Here is a 17,311-nt window from a genome sequence, read left to right on the forward strand (position 1 = left end):
CTGTCTGCCAGGCCAGGCCGGGGGCCTGAAGGGAGCCGTGCTGCCACCTGCGGTGACGCGCAGCTGCTGCCTCAGACTGTTCCAGACCCAGCTTCAGAGGTCACAGGGGTCCTGAGCGAAGCCGTTTTTTCAAGATGCCAATAAAGTGAAATATGAAAAGCACTGAATTTCTGCAGAATAACTTTCCGTCTGCAAGCAGTAGGGTTCTAAGTATTCATTTCCTTAAGAAACTGACTCGAATAATGTCATCCAGTTATGTTGAATTTCCTGTGCAATTTAACAGAAAATTTTGTTTCCTTTATTTTATAATTACAGTACCTGATACATGTAGCTGAATTGTAAATTCATTGTATTTAATGCTGTTGGGCCTGGAGAACAGCACCTCAATGAGGACGAAGTGAAGTGGCACAGTGTCAGAAAGACAGTTAAAGTTTAAACAACTGGTCAGAGAGATGTGCATGAAAAACAAAGAGCTAAAAATGGAATATTACTTAGAAAAGTATTGCTCTTTTTAAAACTGAAATCTTCATATTTACTTGAACTATTAAGCACAGGTGTTTGCTTAGCGTCTAGATACAGAGACCAGTCAAATCATGTGCTTACTGTTACCCTGCCACTTAAAGAACCAAGGGAAAGCAGCTGTGTCTTCACAGCCTCCGTTTCCATAACATGCTGACTCATTCATTACTACCAGGCCTTCCTGTGGAAGAGGGCGGGGAGGAGTTTAATTCAGAGACTAATGATTCTTGCTACATTTGATTCTAGGTCTTGGGAATTTAATGAATGTAAACCATAGCGTCTCCTTTTCTTTTCATTTTGTTCCTTGGCTAGAACTGAAAAGGAAATGTGAATGTGATTGTTAGAACTGTGTGTGTGTCTGTCTGTCTCAAAAAGTCTACTATGTGACATCATTCTCTTTTTCCTAGAACAATGATTCTTAACCTTGCCTGCTCACTGGAATCACCTGGGAGCTTTAAGAAATACTGCTGCCTCAAGATTCTGATTTAATTAGTCTAGAGTATGACTTGGCTATCAGGAATTTTGAAAGCTCCCCTGGTGATTCAAAGTCCAGCCAAAGTTGAGAAACATGACCTAAAGCAGTGTTTTCTTTCTGGCCTGTATACATTAAAGGCATAGAAAAATGATTTCTTGTTTTTTTAAGTGGTGCTGAGATTATACTTCACCCCAGGTATCTGTAATGAGAAAATCGCACCAAGTCCAGGGGTGGGCAACATTTTCATGTGGGAAGGCTGCATTAATTTAGCTGTAATCAAAGCCACATTCAAGAAACTTCAATTAGGTATACTTAAAAATGTATGTTGTTTTGTAAACATCTAATTACTGTATAGTTAATAATTTCAGAAGAATGAAAAATTTTTGTTAATTTTAGTTAACTTTTTAAAGACTTTGTCTCTGCTTTTTGTTGGAAAGCATTTTAGTATTTGGTTGCAGCTTGGAGGTCCGTAGTTTTAGTTGATCCCCTAGTTGGATATCAGTCATTTGTGACATTAAGGGCATCTTGATTTGGGTTAGGTAGGAGAATGCAGATTCACAGCAATAAGTGGTTGAAAAGCAAAGCAGAATTTGGGGGGCATGGTGCTGAAGGTATGTGTATTCTATTGCATTTTTCCATATTTCATCTGGGTCTTTCATAGCATCAAACGATGACTTTAACATGCTGTCTCCTGAGAGTTCAATCAGTTCCATCTGTAGTTCTTTAGGTGCCTCGGTGATACCAACTAAGTGATGCTGAAAAGCTAACGTGAGTGTGATGTCATGATTCTCAAAGTTAAGTTCATTGAATTCTCCAATTCGTATGCTACAGTTTCATATTGTTCAAATGATTCGTTTACATCATCCTGCTCATCAGTGACCTTTGCTAACTGGAGAAAATGTTCATCTGAAATTTCCTTTTGAAGAAGTGTTTTGGAAAAAGATAACTTTTTTTGAAAAGCTTGGATTTTTTGGGTCACATATTATCTATTTGCTTGTTTTGCCGTGCAAAGAACTATTCGAGTCATTTTTTTTTTTTTACTGTTATTTGCATTTATTTTATGTTGCATCTATTCCCGTGCCATAAGTTTTTGTTTCTTCTGGGATATCTTTTTCTTCTGTGCTACCTCTTCTTCTGGTTTGGGAACAGTCTGTTCCTTTTTAGTAAGGATCATCTCAATGTGGCAGGGGGAGCTCATGTAGGGGTTAATGAGACCATGAGCTCTGTAAGTTCGGCGACGCATCTTGGGTGCTTTGTTCCCTTGGATATGCTCAATGACCAGAGAATCTACATCTAAACCCTTAAGTTCAGCATTACTCTCTGCATTTTTAAGCATATGCAGCAAAAATTCAGCACTCTTTTTGGGCCACCGACCCTGTGTCCAGCCCCACTGTTTGGCCTGGGCACACCTACCAACTCCACCATTATAACGTCGGAATGGTACACATTGTTTCTTTAAGGTGACATCCTTCAGATACTTGGTGGCTTTTCGTATATGCATACCCTTGATGGCCTGGGCAGTTTCACGTGTGTTCTTAAAGTGAACACGAAGATTTGAGCCTCTTGACTTGCATGACTTTGTGGGGTTTTCTGGGTCAAGTGAATAGCGAACCATTTTCACAGATCACCTCAGGCCGCTTAGGGGAAGAGAAAGAGCGCGAGTCATTTTGATTTGACATGATATCACACAGAAATGCTGTATTCCTAGAGAAATCTTTTTTCAATCATTCACATTGCTGATTCTGTTCTTCATAAAATTTAACTATCTGTTCTTACAGTGATAAAATTTTGGCTAACACCTGTCCCTGTGATAGCCAGCACACTTTAGAATGATATTGCAAATCCACCTTGAATACCTCATCTTTCTACTTTAGCATGTTAAGAAACTGACCATGCTGTGTTCCATCTGCAGGAGTATAGTTAGCAATACTTGTAGCAAAGTGTCAGGTAAAACGGCATTAGCATGGAGATTTTTCTGATACAAGACACAATAAAAAATACTTGTTTTAAATCTATGTAATAAGCCCTTCATATTTTCCTGTTATTGAAAGTGTAATGTCTGTACATACACTCACTAAATTTACCATATTCAGTCCAATTTCACTTTTACCTTGAAAGTTGTTGAAGATATCTATTCCTTGTGTTCTGTTCACAGAGTGCCCGAAGAGAATAACTCTTCATAGCAAAGACAATCTTGTTCTGACCTTAATGATGTGTAAAACCTGCACTGAGTCAGTAGTACCAGTTGATTCATCCAAAGCAATTGGATAATATGTATTTTCCTTTTTGAAGTATTGCAGAAGTTATTCTGTTAAGTTGGAAGGCTAATTCTTTTTATTATTATTATTATTAAATCATAGCCGTGTACATTAATGTGATCATGGGGCACCATACACTTTTTTTTTTTTTTAAATTATTCCATCTTTATTATAGATCTGTACCTGTTATACATGTATGAGCTGGTCAAATCATTTTCTGTCTTTGATAGGGCAGAAGGTAGTGGTGATATACACTGGTTTTATAGACCGTTTGACACATTTTCATCACACTGGTTAACATAGCCTTCCTGGCATTTTCTTAGTTATTATGTTAAGACATTTACATTCTACATTGACTAAGTTTCTTGATGCCCATTAGTGATGGTTCTCCTTGAAAGAGGCAGTTTTTGTACTATGAGACGTTATTGAAGTCTAATCATTCTACAATTTGGACAGTGCCTTCTCTCCCAATTTCTATATCACTGAATGGCTTCTCTTTTTTTCCAGTTGTATAAGGTGTCCTATAAGTTGCTTCAGTGGCATTATATCCAGGTCTTATTTCTGCTTGAAAGAATTGTCTTTGCTTTTTGCTTTTCATCTTTTAATTTCTGCAGTACAGCCTTTCCCACCCCTCTAATTTAAAATATTTGTGGTCCTTAGAGCATTACAATGCTGGTGAGCATTGGATTTCTTTGATGTTGATATTACAGTATCACAAACCAAACAAGTCACCTTCTCTTTAGCAGAAACAAGGTAATACTGCTATTCCCAATCCTCGTTAAAACATCTGTTTTCTAATTGGGTTCAGTGGCTCACCCCTGTGGTAGTCCCAGCACTCTGGGAGGCCAAGGTGGAGGATCCCTTGAACTCAGGAGTTTGAGACCAGCTTGAACAAGAGCAAGACCCCATCTCTCCAAAAAAAGAGAAAAATTAGCCCAGCATCGTGGGCTCATGCTTGTAGTTCCAGCTACTCCGGAGTTTAGGCTGCTGTAAGCTAGGCTGATGCTACGGCACTCTAGCCTGAACACCAGAGTTAAAAAAAAAAAATAAGATATACATTTTCTTCCTTTTGTGTTCTCTTGGTCTTTCTTGACATGATGGGCTGTTAAGTAGACAATTAAAAAATACCATTGAGCTGTGCAGCTATTCACAAATACCATTTCAAACAGAAAGAGCACGCCACTGTCGAAAGCTGATAATGGACGGACTGTCGTACTCAGCTCTCATAAATTCTCACCAACCACCTCGTGGAGTAGTGGCTGGAGATGGGAGAAGTTAGAACTAAATCACAAGCTTAATATAGCCATCAATTTAGCCCTTATGGCTTACTAATTTTCTAATCATGCCTATCAATCTGGGAAGATTATTTTCACTGAAATTTATTTTATTCTTTGGTATTTTAAATACAAATCAACTTGCAGTTAGGAATGGAGGTTATTACAGATAATAGGTATATGTACCTGTTCCAAGGTACATGCAAATTCAACTTAAGAACCAACCTGCAGAACCTATCTTATTTGTAACCTGGGCCTGCCTGTATTAACGAAGATAAAAGGATTTGCTCTGTAAAATTTGGATTTAGTCAAAAGGCCACACTTAAGGACCTAAAAGGCCACGAATGGCTTAAAGCTGTAGGTTCCCACTGGGGTCCAAGTCTGCATTTCATTGTAAGTTTGTGTTAGAATTGAGGCTTACTGGTCCATTTGAATGGGGGGAAATAATTGAAATTTACGTAACAACAGTGGTTTGAAAGGGAAGGTGGAAAGAGAGGCAACTTTTCTGTGCTCTAGTGTCTCATTTGGTTTATGAGTTTCCTTTATGTAATTCACAGTGATTTTTATTCTCTCAATTGATGTCTGTGAGCATTTTAGTAGAAGACTTATCAACAACCAAATGATCAAAAACTTTGTCAGACACATCTGACGTATTACATGCTCACTTTCTCTCTGTAATGATGTCACAACTTACAACTATGGGAAAGTAACCAAGACAATTTACTTTGAAAGTTGTGTTTTTATATGTAAGTAACAAGGAGGAAAAAACCGATCATCTTATGAGTTGGTAGATGAATGTTTTCATACTACATTTTTCCTCTTTACTAGTGACAAGAAGTATAAAGCACTGTCAACTTTTTCTTAGTTCTAGATCAAGAACAAGGTGTAGGCAAAATGAGTTTAAAAAAAGCAATTTTAGAAAATGAAAGTGCTTATGTTGTTTTTTAAATCTTACTGAATAAAGGGTATGTAGTGCTGGGCAGCATTTGAGTTTTCAAGGCCATTATTGATGCCCTGTTTGGCATTTTTCTTTCAGATTACTAGCTATATACTTGAAGTAAGAAATTAAGAGGCAATAAGTTTTCATAGGTTATTTGGTGAATATAGGTCATAGATGAACTCTTGACTCTTTTTTAGTACATTTTTGTTGTGGTTTGGTGAACAATTATTGCAAATAAATACCTTAAAAACCTTGATGTTACAATGTTTCAAAGCAAAGGGGAAAGAGATCTGAAACATTCAAGTTGAGTTGGTTTCTGTACAAGAACATCTACTGAAGGATTAGTGAGGCAAGATTGAGCAGAGGGAGAAGTTGAAATACAAATCATTAGTGACAGAGGCCTCAGACAATACCCTGGGGAGCTCTGAAGTTGGGATGGCCCATCAGCCAGTCTTGAGTTGAGACAAGGGGCTTGGGCCTGTGTACCAGACCTGCACCAGCCACTGGACTCCAGAGGGGAAGCAATAGCCATGGGTAAGCACTGGAGAGCAGCCCAGCTGAGTTGTCAGGAGCCTACATCACCCAGCAGCTGGGAGAATAAGTGTCTCCATTCTGAGGTGTGGGAGGGATCTGGGCATCACTCCACAGCATTTAGTTCATAAATGGAACACAAAATGGAGAATGTGGGGGGGGGGAGGGAGAGGAGAAAAGAGCCATACTACATAATTTACCTTTTTTACTGTTATATTTAATTCTCCAGAATTCTTCTCCTGCTGTTGACTTCAGAACTATGAACCAAGCACATTATACCAGTTTAATCAATGATGAAACCATAGCAGTCTGGAGACAAAAACTCTCAGAACACAACAATGCAAATACAATCAAGTATGTGGTTGCTTGTCTTTGTTTATTTTTTCCAAAGTAGTTGGAACTTTCTAACCTAGTGATTTGCCTTACTTCTATATTGATGTTTTGAATACATTTTAGGGAACCATAGTGTTCAACTGTTGCAGAGTTGATCCACTTAGCCCCAAATAGCATAATGTATTGTTCCCTAAGTCTTATACAGTGTATTCCTCAACCTGTCTTGTGCAGTGTAAGGCCTTAAAGATCCTGACTGATGGAGGCCTGAGATGAACTTTCTGCTAAGAGAGGGCAGTGTCATTGTGTAACCTCAATAGGTTTCTTCCTACACATGTTCCAAAGTATCCTAAATCTAAGGTGGCTGTTACCTAATCAGAATAATTTCTAACACTTTCCCATTCAAAGTGATTGAGATGGTAATTTACATGTAGAGGAAAAAAATTCTGTACCACTGAGGTGGTAATTTTTCATGTACAGGAAAAAAATACTGTAAATAAGATTGAGATCTTTTATCATGGTTATTCTTTTTTTGGGGGGCTGGGCCGGGTTTGAACCCGCCACCTCCACTATATGGGGCCAGTGCCCTACTCCTTTGAGGCACAGGTGCCGCCCTATCACAGTTATTCTTAAGAATTTTGCACATTTTTACACATTTTCATTGGCTTTACTCAGCATTCTACCTTTTTTGGAAGAGTTTAATTCTTGCAAATGACTAAATCAAACTCTGTGTATTAAGCAGTGGTCATTCCCAGAAACATGCATAATAGTTCCTGCTTTATGGCCTAGTTGTAATGGGGTAAACGACCAAGACCTAAACTTTGAGGCACTTCCGGTGGTACTTTTTGATCAAAGGATCATCAGGAATGCCCTGGAGCAGTTCCTTGCCAGTCCTTTGAATTCCTCTGACCTTAGGTGGCTGTGCCAAGGAGTTCAGGCCAGGAGGGTTGCAGGGAAAAGGGGAGCAGGGGCCAGCAGGGGGAACCGTAGACACTTTACCTTTGTTATTTATAAAATGAAAGGATAGAAGAAATGGGCTCTAAAGATCTTTCCTGATCCAAATTCTGTGATTAATAGAAGTTAATGCAGTCCTCTCCCTAGCCTTGTATTTTTTTCCCTTCCTTTTCCTTATATTAAATAGCAGTGTCCCTGATGCGTAATTTTACTTTGAATCCTCAGAAATTTCCCATAGTCTGTATGATCTAGGTAATAGGAATAAGCACTCATTTTACTTAATTTTAGTTTCTTTCTTGGATGGGCAAGAAAAGAGAAGGAAGTGGTTATTTAGTTATTAATTTGCAAAGACAATTTCTATGTTTGGGAACTCATAGCTCAGCATCTCTTTTTTGGTTTTGTTCTGTGTTACGTTTGAAGATGAGAAGAATATTCAAGAACATTAACAGGGCAATGGAAAATGTATGTTTTCTAAAGCTTCATTTGAGTAAGAAAGAGCTGCTATTAATGAGGTCCTGGGATAGCTGACTAATCTATTGCTGATGCTTACATAACCGTTTATTTGTAATTATTAAAGGCTTCCCTCCCTCTTTTTTTTGAGCAGTGGTGTTGTTCAGATATTATCTTCTGCAGCCTGTTGGAATGGAAGTTTTCTTGAAAAAAAGTAAGTGACTTGGAGACTTAAAAAACCCACACGTGTGCCTGTAGTCTTAGCAACTCAGGAGCTGAGACAGGAAGATCACTTAAGACCAGAAGTTTGAGACTGTATGGAGTCAGGCAGTTAAGTTCATGAACTCATCCTAGAAAAAGTCTTAAATAATCTTACTGCTGAATATCACTATGGTCACCAGGTGGCCAAGGGGAGTACTTTGAAGGTGACCATAGTGATGTTCAGACAATTAAATGGTTGGCAGAGGTGCAGATTACCAAAGAGAGCAACTATATTTCAGAAAAGATTGATGTAATCAGAGTGACTTTTGGGGTATTCTAAAATGTTATACCTATCATGTGTATTTGTTCTTAAACTTGTAATGCTTTATATAATCTTCTTGGTTTGTTTGATTACTTTCCCATCGTTTCCTCTTTTCTCAAAAGGAGTGAACTTAGGGAGAAGTTCCAAGGAGGCTCTAGGAGTTCCTTGGATCAGGTCCAGCCCACCTCATCAGGAAGTTATCTTTGAGGCTGAACTCCCAGGTGGTAAACTGAATGTTTCTTTGCTGGGCCTTATCCTTTCTACAATCATGTCCCTCAGGAACTTGTTGCAGCAGAAAGGTCTTATCATGGGTTCAGATCTTTGGTGATCTCGAGTTCTGATCATTTCTCAGCCTTTTCTGCCTATGACCAGGCTGATGAGATCTCAAGATGAATTTAGTTTTGTGTGTGAATTGTCCCCCTATGCCTTGATCCCTGTGTTAGTAAGGGTCTTCAGAAAAATAGAACAAATAGAATATATATATATACACATGATTTTTATATGAATATTCATGAATATTCATGCAGGTGATGGTAGTGATGTCCAGCAATGTCAGGTATGCAGCACTTTTTCTAGCATGAGTTCATGAGCGTAATATGAACTCATGTATATACATACATGTTCATACACATAGAAAAAGTGCTGCACACCTCACATTCCTGAGTATCACTATTATCACCTTCAAAGTACTCACTCCCCTTTGGCCATTTGGTGACCATGGTAGCACTTTTTCTAGAATGAGTTCATGAACTTAATTGTTAGACTTCCTATGATGACAGTTCTGTTGGCCATTCCAGGAAAAAAGTTCCAAAATTGCTTTGAAGGGTGGGCTAGGTGCTGGCGCTGGTGCATAGCTTCCCCAGGGGAGTAGCTTGAAGGTGACCATAGAGATGTTCAGCAGTGGGGCATGTAGCAGTTTTTCTAGGATGAGTTTACAAACTTAATTGTCCAGTCTCATATGCACACACATATGTACACACAGGGAAGGAGAGTGGATTTTCATGGGAATTGGCTCACTTGATTATGGACGCTGAGAGTTCCTGCAATAGGCCATCTGCACGCTGGAAAACCATGGAAGCTGGTAGCATGGCTCAGTCCAGGTCCCAAGATCTAAGAATCAGAGGGCTTATTCTTATTACAGGTGGTGTAATCTCAGTCTGAGGCTGAAGGCCTGAGGACCAGGAGGGCCACTGGTGCAAGTCTTGGAGCCCAAAGGCCAGAGAACCTGGAATTCTGATATACAGGGGTAGGAGAAGAGTATACCAGCTCTAGAAAAGAGAGAGACAATTTGCCTTTCCTCTGCTGTTTTATGGGTCCTCAGCTGATTGGATGGTGCCCACCCACATTGGATGAGGGCACAACTTCCATAGTCCACCATTTGAAATACCCATCACTACCAGAAAACCCTCAAGGACATACCTAGAAATAGTGCTTGACCAGCTATTTGGGTATCTCTTAATCCAGTCCAGCTAACAATTAAAATTGACTGTCACATGGCTCGGCACCTGTAGCTCAGTGAGTAGGGCACCAGCCACACACACCCAGGCTGGCGGATTTGAGCCTGGCCTGGGCCTGCTAATCAGCTATGACAGCTGCAACCAAAAAAATAGCCAGCTGTTGTAGCGGGCACCTGTAGTCTCGGCTACTTGGGAGGCTGAGGCAAGAGAATTGCTTGAGCCCAAGAGTTGGAGGTTGCTGTGAGCTGTGATGCCACAGCACTCTACCGAGGCGACATAGTGAGACTGTTTAAAAAAAAAATTGACTATCACGTGCCTCCCTGAAATGTGTACCTAGTTGGGTCGCAAGTGGTCACTTCGGGAACTCTGTTCAGTTACTGTTAGAGGTTACAAAGTCATTTATTTATATCTTTAAGGCAGCTAGAATGAACCCAGTCCATTTCATATTTAGTAATTAGCTTTTTTCCTCTAGGGAAGGTAAACGAATTTACTGATTAGCTGATGTTGGTCTTCTAGAACATTGGTTGTCAACCAGGGTCGTCTTGCTCCCCAAAGCACATTTAGCAATGTCTGGCGACATATCTGGTTGTTACCGTGGGGAGGGTATGCTACTGGCATCCAGTAGGTAGAGGCCAGGGGCGCTGCAAAACACCCGCAGTCCCACCCCCTAACAAAGTCAATAGCATCAAGGTTGAGAAACCTGCTTCAGAAGGACTGCAGTTCTGAAGGTTGGAAATGGCTTTTGGCCAGGCTTGTTTGGTTGTTCATCCTTAGGACCATGGATTCCATACAGGGGTCCTCAAACTATGGCCCACGGGCCACATGCGGCGATGTGATTGTATTTGTTCCCGTTTTGTTTTTTTACTTGAAAATAAGATATGTGCAGTGTGCATAGGAATGTGTTCATAGTTTTTTTTTTTTTTTTAAACTATAGTCCGGCCCTCCAACGGTCTGAGGGACAGTGAACTGGCCCCCTGTTTAAAAAGTTTGAGGACCCCTGCGTAGGTAAAGCATTTTTTAAAAACTGTGCTATTCGGGTCTACTCCTCCAGCTTATACAAGAGGTATCATAGGGAACTAATCAAAATGAAAACCAGTTTTACAAAACAATAAATACATATAAATAAATATGCATTTTTTTCTTAATAGCATAGAAACAAGTACCCCTAAGCATATGGAGGGTTACATATGGAAAACCAGAATTTATTTCTATGTATTGGGAAGATTTATTTTTAGAACAATAACAAAGGACCCAACGAACAAAGTATAAGCAACTCCTCTTCATTTGACCATTTGGGTTCTAATAAATGTACTATGTAATTATGATTTTATTTTTGTTAGAAACTCTATATTTTCATAAATTATAACATTGCTGTCTGAAGATGTTAAAACTGTCCATAAGGCCATTACTCATAAACAGCCTGTTTTGTAAATAGGTAGCTCTTTTGTAAATTAATAGATGTGAACATATTTTTGGAGTTTCAAGAGCGGGAATTTAAAAGAGATGTTCTCTAAGTCTGTAGAAGGCTAGGACTTTAAGGTCAAAAAATGATTTAGTTGCTAGAAAATTAAAAAAAGTAAATTAACTAACAGGAAATTAGTCCTTGGGTGAAGGTAATTTGTATCACTTATGTTAACTAAGTCAGAGGTAAACTTTGCATTTGTTGCAGAAGATCTAATTTTTGTATTCAATACTTTAAGAAAGGCTTTCAATAAGGAAATTCTGCTTGCCATTTGTTGACAAGTGGGCCATTTTGCCTAGGGAATGTTTTTTGTACCTACATCTAGCTCATTGTGCCACAATTACAGAAAAAGACAAAAAACACAATAAATCAGGTAGACAACACTCTGCTTATAAACTTTAAGGTAGCTTCGATTTGAAGTGATAATCTTTGTACTTTGGCTTGAAGGAAAAAAAATGTGAAAATTTAAAATCATCTTGAAAAAGGGATTCCAGTGAGGTTTATTCTGTCAGGCTTCCCCCAAATGTAGTATTGGTTGTCTACAAGGTCAAATGTAAATCTCAACTGTAAGGACGAACTGTCTTGTTTCAGTGTTTCTAATTTCTATTGGCGTGTTTGCTTTGTTTTTCTTTTATTCCATACTTTTTGGTTTGTTTGTTTAGAATTGATGAACATTTTAAAACAAGTCCCAAAATCCCTGGGATTGACCTGAACTCAACTAGGGTGTTATTTGAGAAGTTAATGAACTCTCAACACTCCATGATTCTAGAACAGGTATGTTCCTTATGTTTACAAAGTACATTTAAAAAATGCATTTTTGCTTTGAATAATTTCAAAAGAAAGAGAAAGTAAGATGAAAAAGCAAAAGTCTTATACAAATCTTAACTGCATAAAACGTTCACTTTGGGAACTTGACCTACCTTTTGCTTTCTTTTTGGCTTTAACTTGCCTAAGGGGAAGCCCCTCTGGAATATATGGCTTGTGTTAGCAGAGACCGGTGGCTTTTCTTCTTGTTGGTGTATTCTGAGAGTCCAGGCACTGGCCTGACTCCTCGGAGGTTCTTAGTGCACAGGGAAGGAATGAGTGTTGACAGGCTGTCAAATAACTTCTGAGTTTAGAGTTAACTAGACCTTAGGTATGTTTGCTTTTCTCATTGCTCTTGTTCTTTGCTCTCATACAGATCTTAAACAGCTTCGAAAGTTGCCTGATCCCCCAGTTGTCAAGTTCACCACCAGATGTTGAAGCAATGAGAATCTATTTAATACTACCTGAGTTTCCCCTACTCCAGGATTCCAAGTATTACATAACGTTGACTATTCCCTTGGCTATGGCCATTCTGCGGCTGGATACAAACCCCAGCAAAGTATTAGGTGAATTTTCTCAACTCAGTACCAGTGGTTTTGTGCTTATTTATTTTACTGATGTGACCACTAGCTCTCAGTGGATTGAGATCCATTTACTGGCCTTCACATTTTAACCTTTCTTTCTTTGCTGTTAATTTCTAGCTAATCCTACTTGCAATTAGAGCAAATTGAACCATTGTTTAGATTATTGGAAAGGATTTATGCCAGATTAACCTTGACTTTCTAATATGTGTATTCACAAAGTTAGATTATTCAACTTCAAACTACTTTTTCTCCCACATTGCTTATAACTAATAGTGCCTCAAAGTTTAGTGTCCGTCTGTGTCTCTTTCTCCTATACCTAATTGAGCGAGTGGGAGTGACTTGAACAGTTTTTGTGATATGCAGGTCTCCAAAAAAACAGCAAGGAAGAAAATGACCTAATGGGGACTTACCAAATGTTTGTTTTGTTTTTCTTTTTTAGGACAGTTGAGTTCACACTGATTTTTGCAGGCTCCGGCACTTTGCTGAGATAAGAACCTTCCATTCCTCAGTGAATTGGAGAGTGTCTCTCCTGGGAGTAGCGCCTGAGATGTTTTTATTAATCAAGTGCAGAAAGTCTATCACCTGGCTTTTTACATTTTTCCCCCCACCCCGGGTAAATTTTTTAGGTTTTCATTGCAACTCAGTAACTTCTGTGTTCCAGATGAACTGGGATGCTGCCTGATGTGGTCTCCCCATGAGTCCAGAGACCTGAGTTCATACAGAAGAGATGAAAACAGAAATATATAGTAATTAAAGTACAAGTAACATGTGAGAACTGAGATTTTGTTTTTTTTAAATCAGAAGCGCTTGGGGCACTTTTTCTCAGGTGTTCTAATAGACATGAGGTGGTGAGATGGCAATCTCTGAAGAAATATTACCTGACTTTTAAGTTTGGGAGTTTTTAAATTTTAATTTTTCCAGGTTGGACAACATGAAGAGGTCAAAATTGTTTAATTTTAAACTTAATTTTCTTTAAATTTCTAATTATCAAACTTTAAAAGAATACCTGAATATGTAGAGAGAGCCCTACAGGTCCCCACCACACGGATTCAACGTTGTCAATGTTTTGCCCTTTTTATATTAACAGTTCCTCTCCACCACCACCTTTTTAGTTTTTGCTAGACTATTTTTAAAGAACTCTCAGACACATTATTTCATTCTTTAAATATTTCAGTATGGCTAAGTTTATTTTTGACAAAGTAGAAGGCAATGGTATAATCTTCTTGTCTGGTTATGAGAAAGCATTGTTTGGTGAGAAACATAAATAGTAGTTTTTCAACTAATTATGCCTCTTAAAGGGCAGGGAATGGTTGCCATCTGGGTGCTGCTTCTAGAGCATATCAATTTTTGCATCGCTGATGCAGGATTTAAGCAGCAGCTAAAAGGGCTAGGACTTATGAACACTTTTTGGATTAATGCAGTGGACATCACTCCTGCCCCAAATAGGTGTATTTTGTGCACACATATCCTGGAATCAAACTTTTAGGTTAGCCTTCCAAATGAGTCTTGGAAAAAAAATAAAACAAGCTTTATTTAAAAAGCTCCAGGGATTCTTGTACAGCTGCTGCTCTCTCCAGAAATATTTTAATGGATTCTTTTTAAAGTCAGTTTTGGGAAAATGTATTTTAGACTAATCTTTATCTTCTAGACAGAGCAGTTTTTAGCTAGTAAGCAAAAGACATAAATACTTGCTTAAGATTATATACTGAAATATGTCTTTTCTTTCCTTCTAAAGATAACTGGTGGTCTCAGGTATGCCCGAAATATTTCATGAAGCTAGTAAACCTTTATAAAGGTGCAGTCCTGTATCTATTGAGGGGAAGAAAGACATTCTTAATTCCTGTACTGTTTAACAACTACATTACAGCTGCTCTCAAGCTCTTGGAGAAGTTATATAAGGTGAGCATCAGAGGAGCCGGCAGGAGCGGGGTGCACTGATGGTAGGGCGGTGCACTGTTGAGGTGTTCTCTGGAAAGCCGTTTGTCACTTGTCCTTATTTGATTTTCATTAGGTAAATCTTAAAGTGAAGCATGTGGACTATGATACATTCTACATCCCTGAGATTTCCAGTCTTGTGGACATTCAGGAAGACTACCTCATGTGGTTCTTGCATCAGGCAGGGATGGTAAGAATTCCTATAAAGCATGTCTTAAGTTTAGTCTTTTTGCAGAATATCAATCAGGACAAGGAAAGCACATCCAAGTCATGTAACTTGTGTTGACTTCGATGTTAGTGTCTCATCTGTTTTTCATCCATCTGGCTTTTGCACTCTTGCAACTTTGAAGTCCTTTAAGTAATGGTAAATGTTATAAAAAGTAACAAATGGGTCATCATCTAGAATGTGATAAATTTTATCAGTTGTCAGTATTTTAAAAAATCTAAAGAAGGTTATCTAAAGAAGTTAATTAGTAGAAGGTGGAATGCTGGTTGTGAGGGGAGGCAGGAGGGAATGGAGAGCTGTTACTTATTAATAGAGTTTCAGTTTTGCAAGAAGAAAAATTTCTGGAGGTCAAAAATATGAACAAACTTAACACTGCTGAACTATACACTTAAAAATGATTAAGAGGGTAAATGTTATGCTTTTGGTCACAATATTAAAAAAACCAAGACATAAAAATATGAATGTTTAGCTTTTCTTGAAATTTGGAAGATCTGGCCACATGATCTGTCTTTCCATATGGCACCAGTTGGCTGCAGTTCAGTAGTGGCTCTTTAGATGAGGCTTGTGTATGCTCCCATTTTCACTGTAGTTTAATTTATCTGTGACACTGAGGAAAGGATTATTTGCTAATTAATAGTTTTGGCAGCTAGCCTATTCATTCCTCGTACATCAGCTGTCTGAATATGCTAACAGCCTCAGCTAGCACCAAGCTAAAAACATTAACACACAAAAAAAATCCATTTACTGTTCATTATTTAAAAATAGTTAAAATAAAAATAATACAGGCTCGGAGCCTGTAGCTCAATGGCTAGGGTGCCAGCCATATACACCAGAGCTGGTGAGTTCCATACTGTTCATAGCACATGCTACAGTCCAAAGTCTTTTGAGTTCAAGTCTCATCTCTCATCTGTCTGTGGCCTTTGCTACCTTCTTTAATTTCATTAGGCCTAGCATCCTCATTTGTGAATGAGGAAAGGGCCTTTCCAAGCTCTCTCCCATTTAATTCTGAGTATTATGAGAATTAAATGGGAGAGAGCTTGGAAAGGCCCTTAGGTGGCAGAGCACTTAGCATATAGAAAGCCCTCAGGAACTATTTTTTCCTGGGTGGTCTTGGGCCCCTGATGTGTGCTGTGTACCTGCTAGTCTGTGGAGTGGAGTCCTGCATGGGATACGGAGTCTGCCTCAGCAGAGTGTTCAGTTCACTCCTGAGGCGGCAGTGAACTGTGGAGTGGAGTCCTGCGTGGGATGCGGAGTCTGCCTCCTCAGAGCGTTCAGCTCATTGCTGAGGCGGCAGTGAACTGTGGAGTGGAGTCCTGCGTGGGATGCGGAGTCTGCCTCCTCAGAGTGTTCAGCTCATTCCTGAGGCGGCAGTGAACTGTGGAGTGGAGTCCTGCGTGGGATACGGAGTCTGCCTCAGCAGAGTGTTCAGTTCACTCCTGAGGCGGCAGTGAACTGTGGAGTGGAGTCCTGCGTGGGATGCGGAGTCTGCCTCCTCAGAGCGTTCAGCTCATTGCTGAGGCGGCAGTGAACTGTGGAGTGGAGTCCTGCGTGGGATGCGGAGTCTGCCTCCTCAGAGTGTTCAGCTCATTCCTGAGGCGGCAGTGAACTGTGGAGTGGAGTCCTGCGTGGGATGCGGAGTCTGCCTCCTCAGAGTGTTCAGCTCATTCCTGAGGTGGCAGTGAACTGTGGAGTGGAGTCCTGCGTGAGATACGGAGTCTGCCTCAGCAGAGTGTTCAGTTCACTCCTGAGGCGGCAGTGAACTGTGGAGTGGAGTCCTGCGTGGGATGCGGAGTCTGCCTCCTCAGAGTGTTCAGCTCATTCCTGAGGCGGCAGTGAACTGTGGAGTGGAGTCCTGCGTGGGATATGGAGTCTGCCTCCTCAGAGTGTTCAGCTCTTGCTGAGGCGGCAGTGAACTGTGGAGTGGAGTCCTGCGTGGGATGCGGAGTCTGCCTCCTCAGAGCGTTCAGCTCATTGCTGAGGCGGCAGTGAACTGTGGAGTGGAGTCCTGCGTGGGATACGGAGTCTGCCTCCTCAGAACGTTCAGCTCATTGCTGAGGCGGCAGTGAACTGTGGAGTGGAGTCCTGCGTGGGATACGGAGTCTGCCTCCTCAGAGCGTTCAGCTCATTGCTGAGGCGGCAGTGAACTGTGGAGTGGAATCCTGCGTGGGATGCGGAGTCTGCCTCCTCAGAGCGTTCAGCTCATTGCTGAGGTGGCAGTGAACTGTGGAGTGGAGTCCTGCGTGGGATGCGGAGTCTGCCTCCTCAGAGCGTTCAGCTCATTGCTGAGGCGGCAGTGAACTGTGGAGTGGAGTCCTGCGTGGGATACGGAGTCTGCCTCCTCAGAGTGTTCAGCTCATTGCTGAGGCGGCAGTGAACTGTGGAGTGGAGTCCTGCGTGGGATACGGAGTCTGCCTCCGCAGAGTGTTCAATTCATTGCGGAGGCAGCAGTGAGAAAGAAATTACAAAGGGCTATAACATATGTGCGGAAGGATATTTTAACGTGGCTGATTTTTGCTCATCTTAGCGAAGAGGCAGTAGTGTTTTATTTCAATTAATAGCTTATCATCATCCCTTATGTTTGGAAACAGT

At 40.2% G+C, this 17,311-nt stretch overlaps 1 protein-coding gene across 8 annotated transcripts in view; it reads left to right on the forward strand.

Moving 5' to 3' along the window:
* The window catches only part of HERC3 (HECT and RLD domain containing E3 ubiquitin protein ligase 3), a 131,752-nt gene that overhangs the window by 57,265 nt on the left and 57,176 nt on the right, over positions 1–17,311 (forward strand). For 4 of the 8 annotated variants that reach the window (XR_008383010.1, XM_053604916.1, XM_053604831.1 and 1 more), the window contains 6 exons: positions 6,227–6,351; positions 7,886–7,945; positions 11,836–11,947; positions 12,354–12,543; positions 14,297–14,460; positions 14,573–14,686. Coding sequence is in view for 6 of the 8 variants with exons in the window: in XM_053604916.1 (XP_053460891.1) it covers positions 6,227–6,351; positions 7,886–7,945; positions 11,836–11,947; positions 12,354–12,543; positions 14,297–14,460; positions 14,573–14,686 (765 nt within the window). In the remaining 2 variants the exon portion in view is untranslated. Of the gene's footprint in view, positions 1–6,226; positions 6,352–7,885; positions 7,946–8,376; positions 8,788–9,395; positions 9,501–10,645; positions 10,717–11,835; positions 11,948–12,353; positions 12,544–13,000; positions 13,347–14,296; positions 14,461–14,572; positions 14,687–17,311 lie in introns of those variants that run through there. The other 4 variants (XR_008383023.1, XM_053605139.1, XM_053605343.1 and 1 more) reach the window with 4 other exon arrangements.

This window comes from Nycticebus coucang, chromosome 1 (genome assembly GCF_027406575.1).
Source record: "Nycticebus coucang isolate mNycCou1 chromosome 1, mNycCou1.pri, whole genome shotgun sequence".
Lineage (NCBI taxonomy): Eukaryota > Metazoa > Chordata > Mammalia > Primates > Lorisidae > Nycticebus > Nycticebus coucang.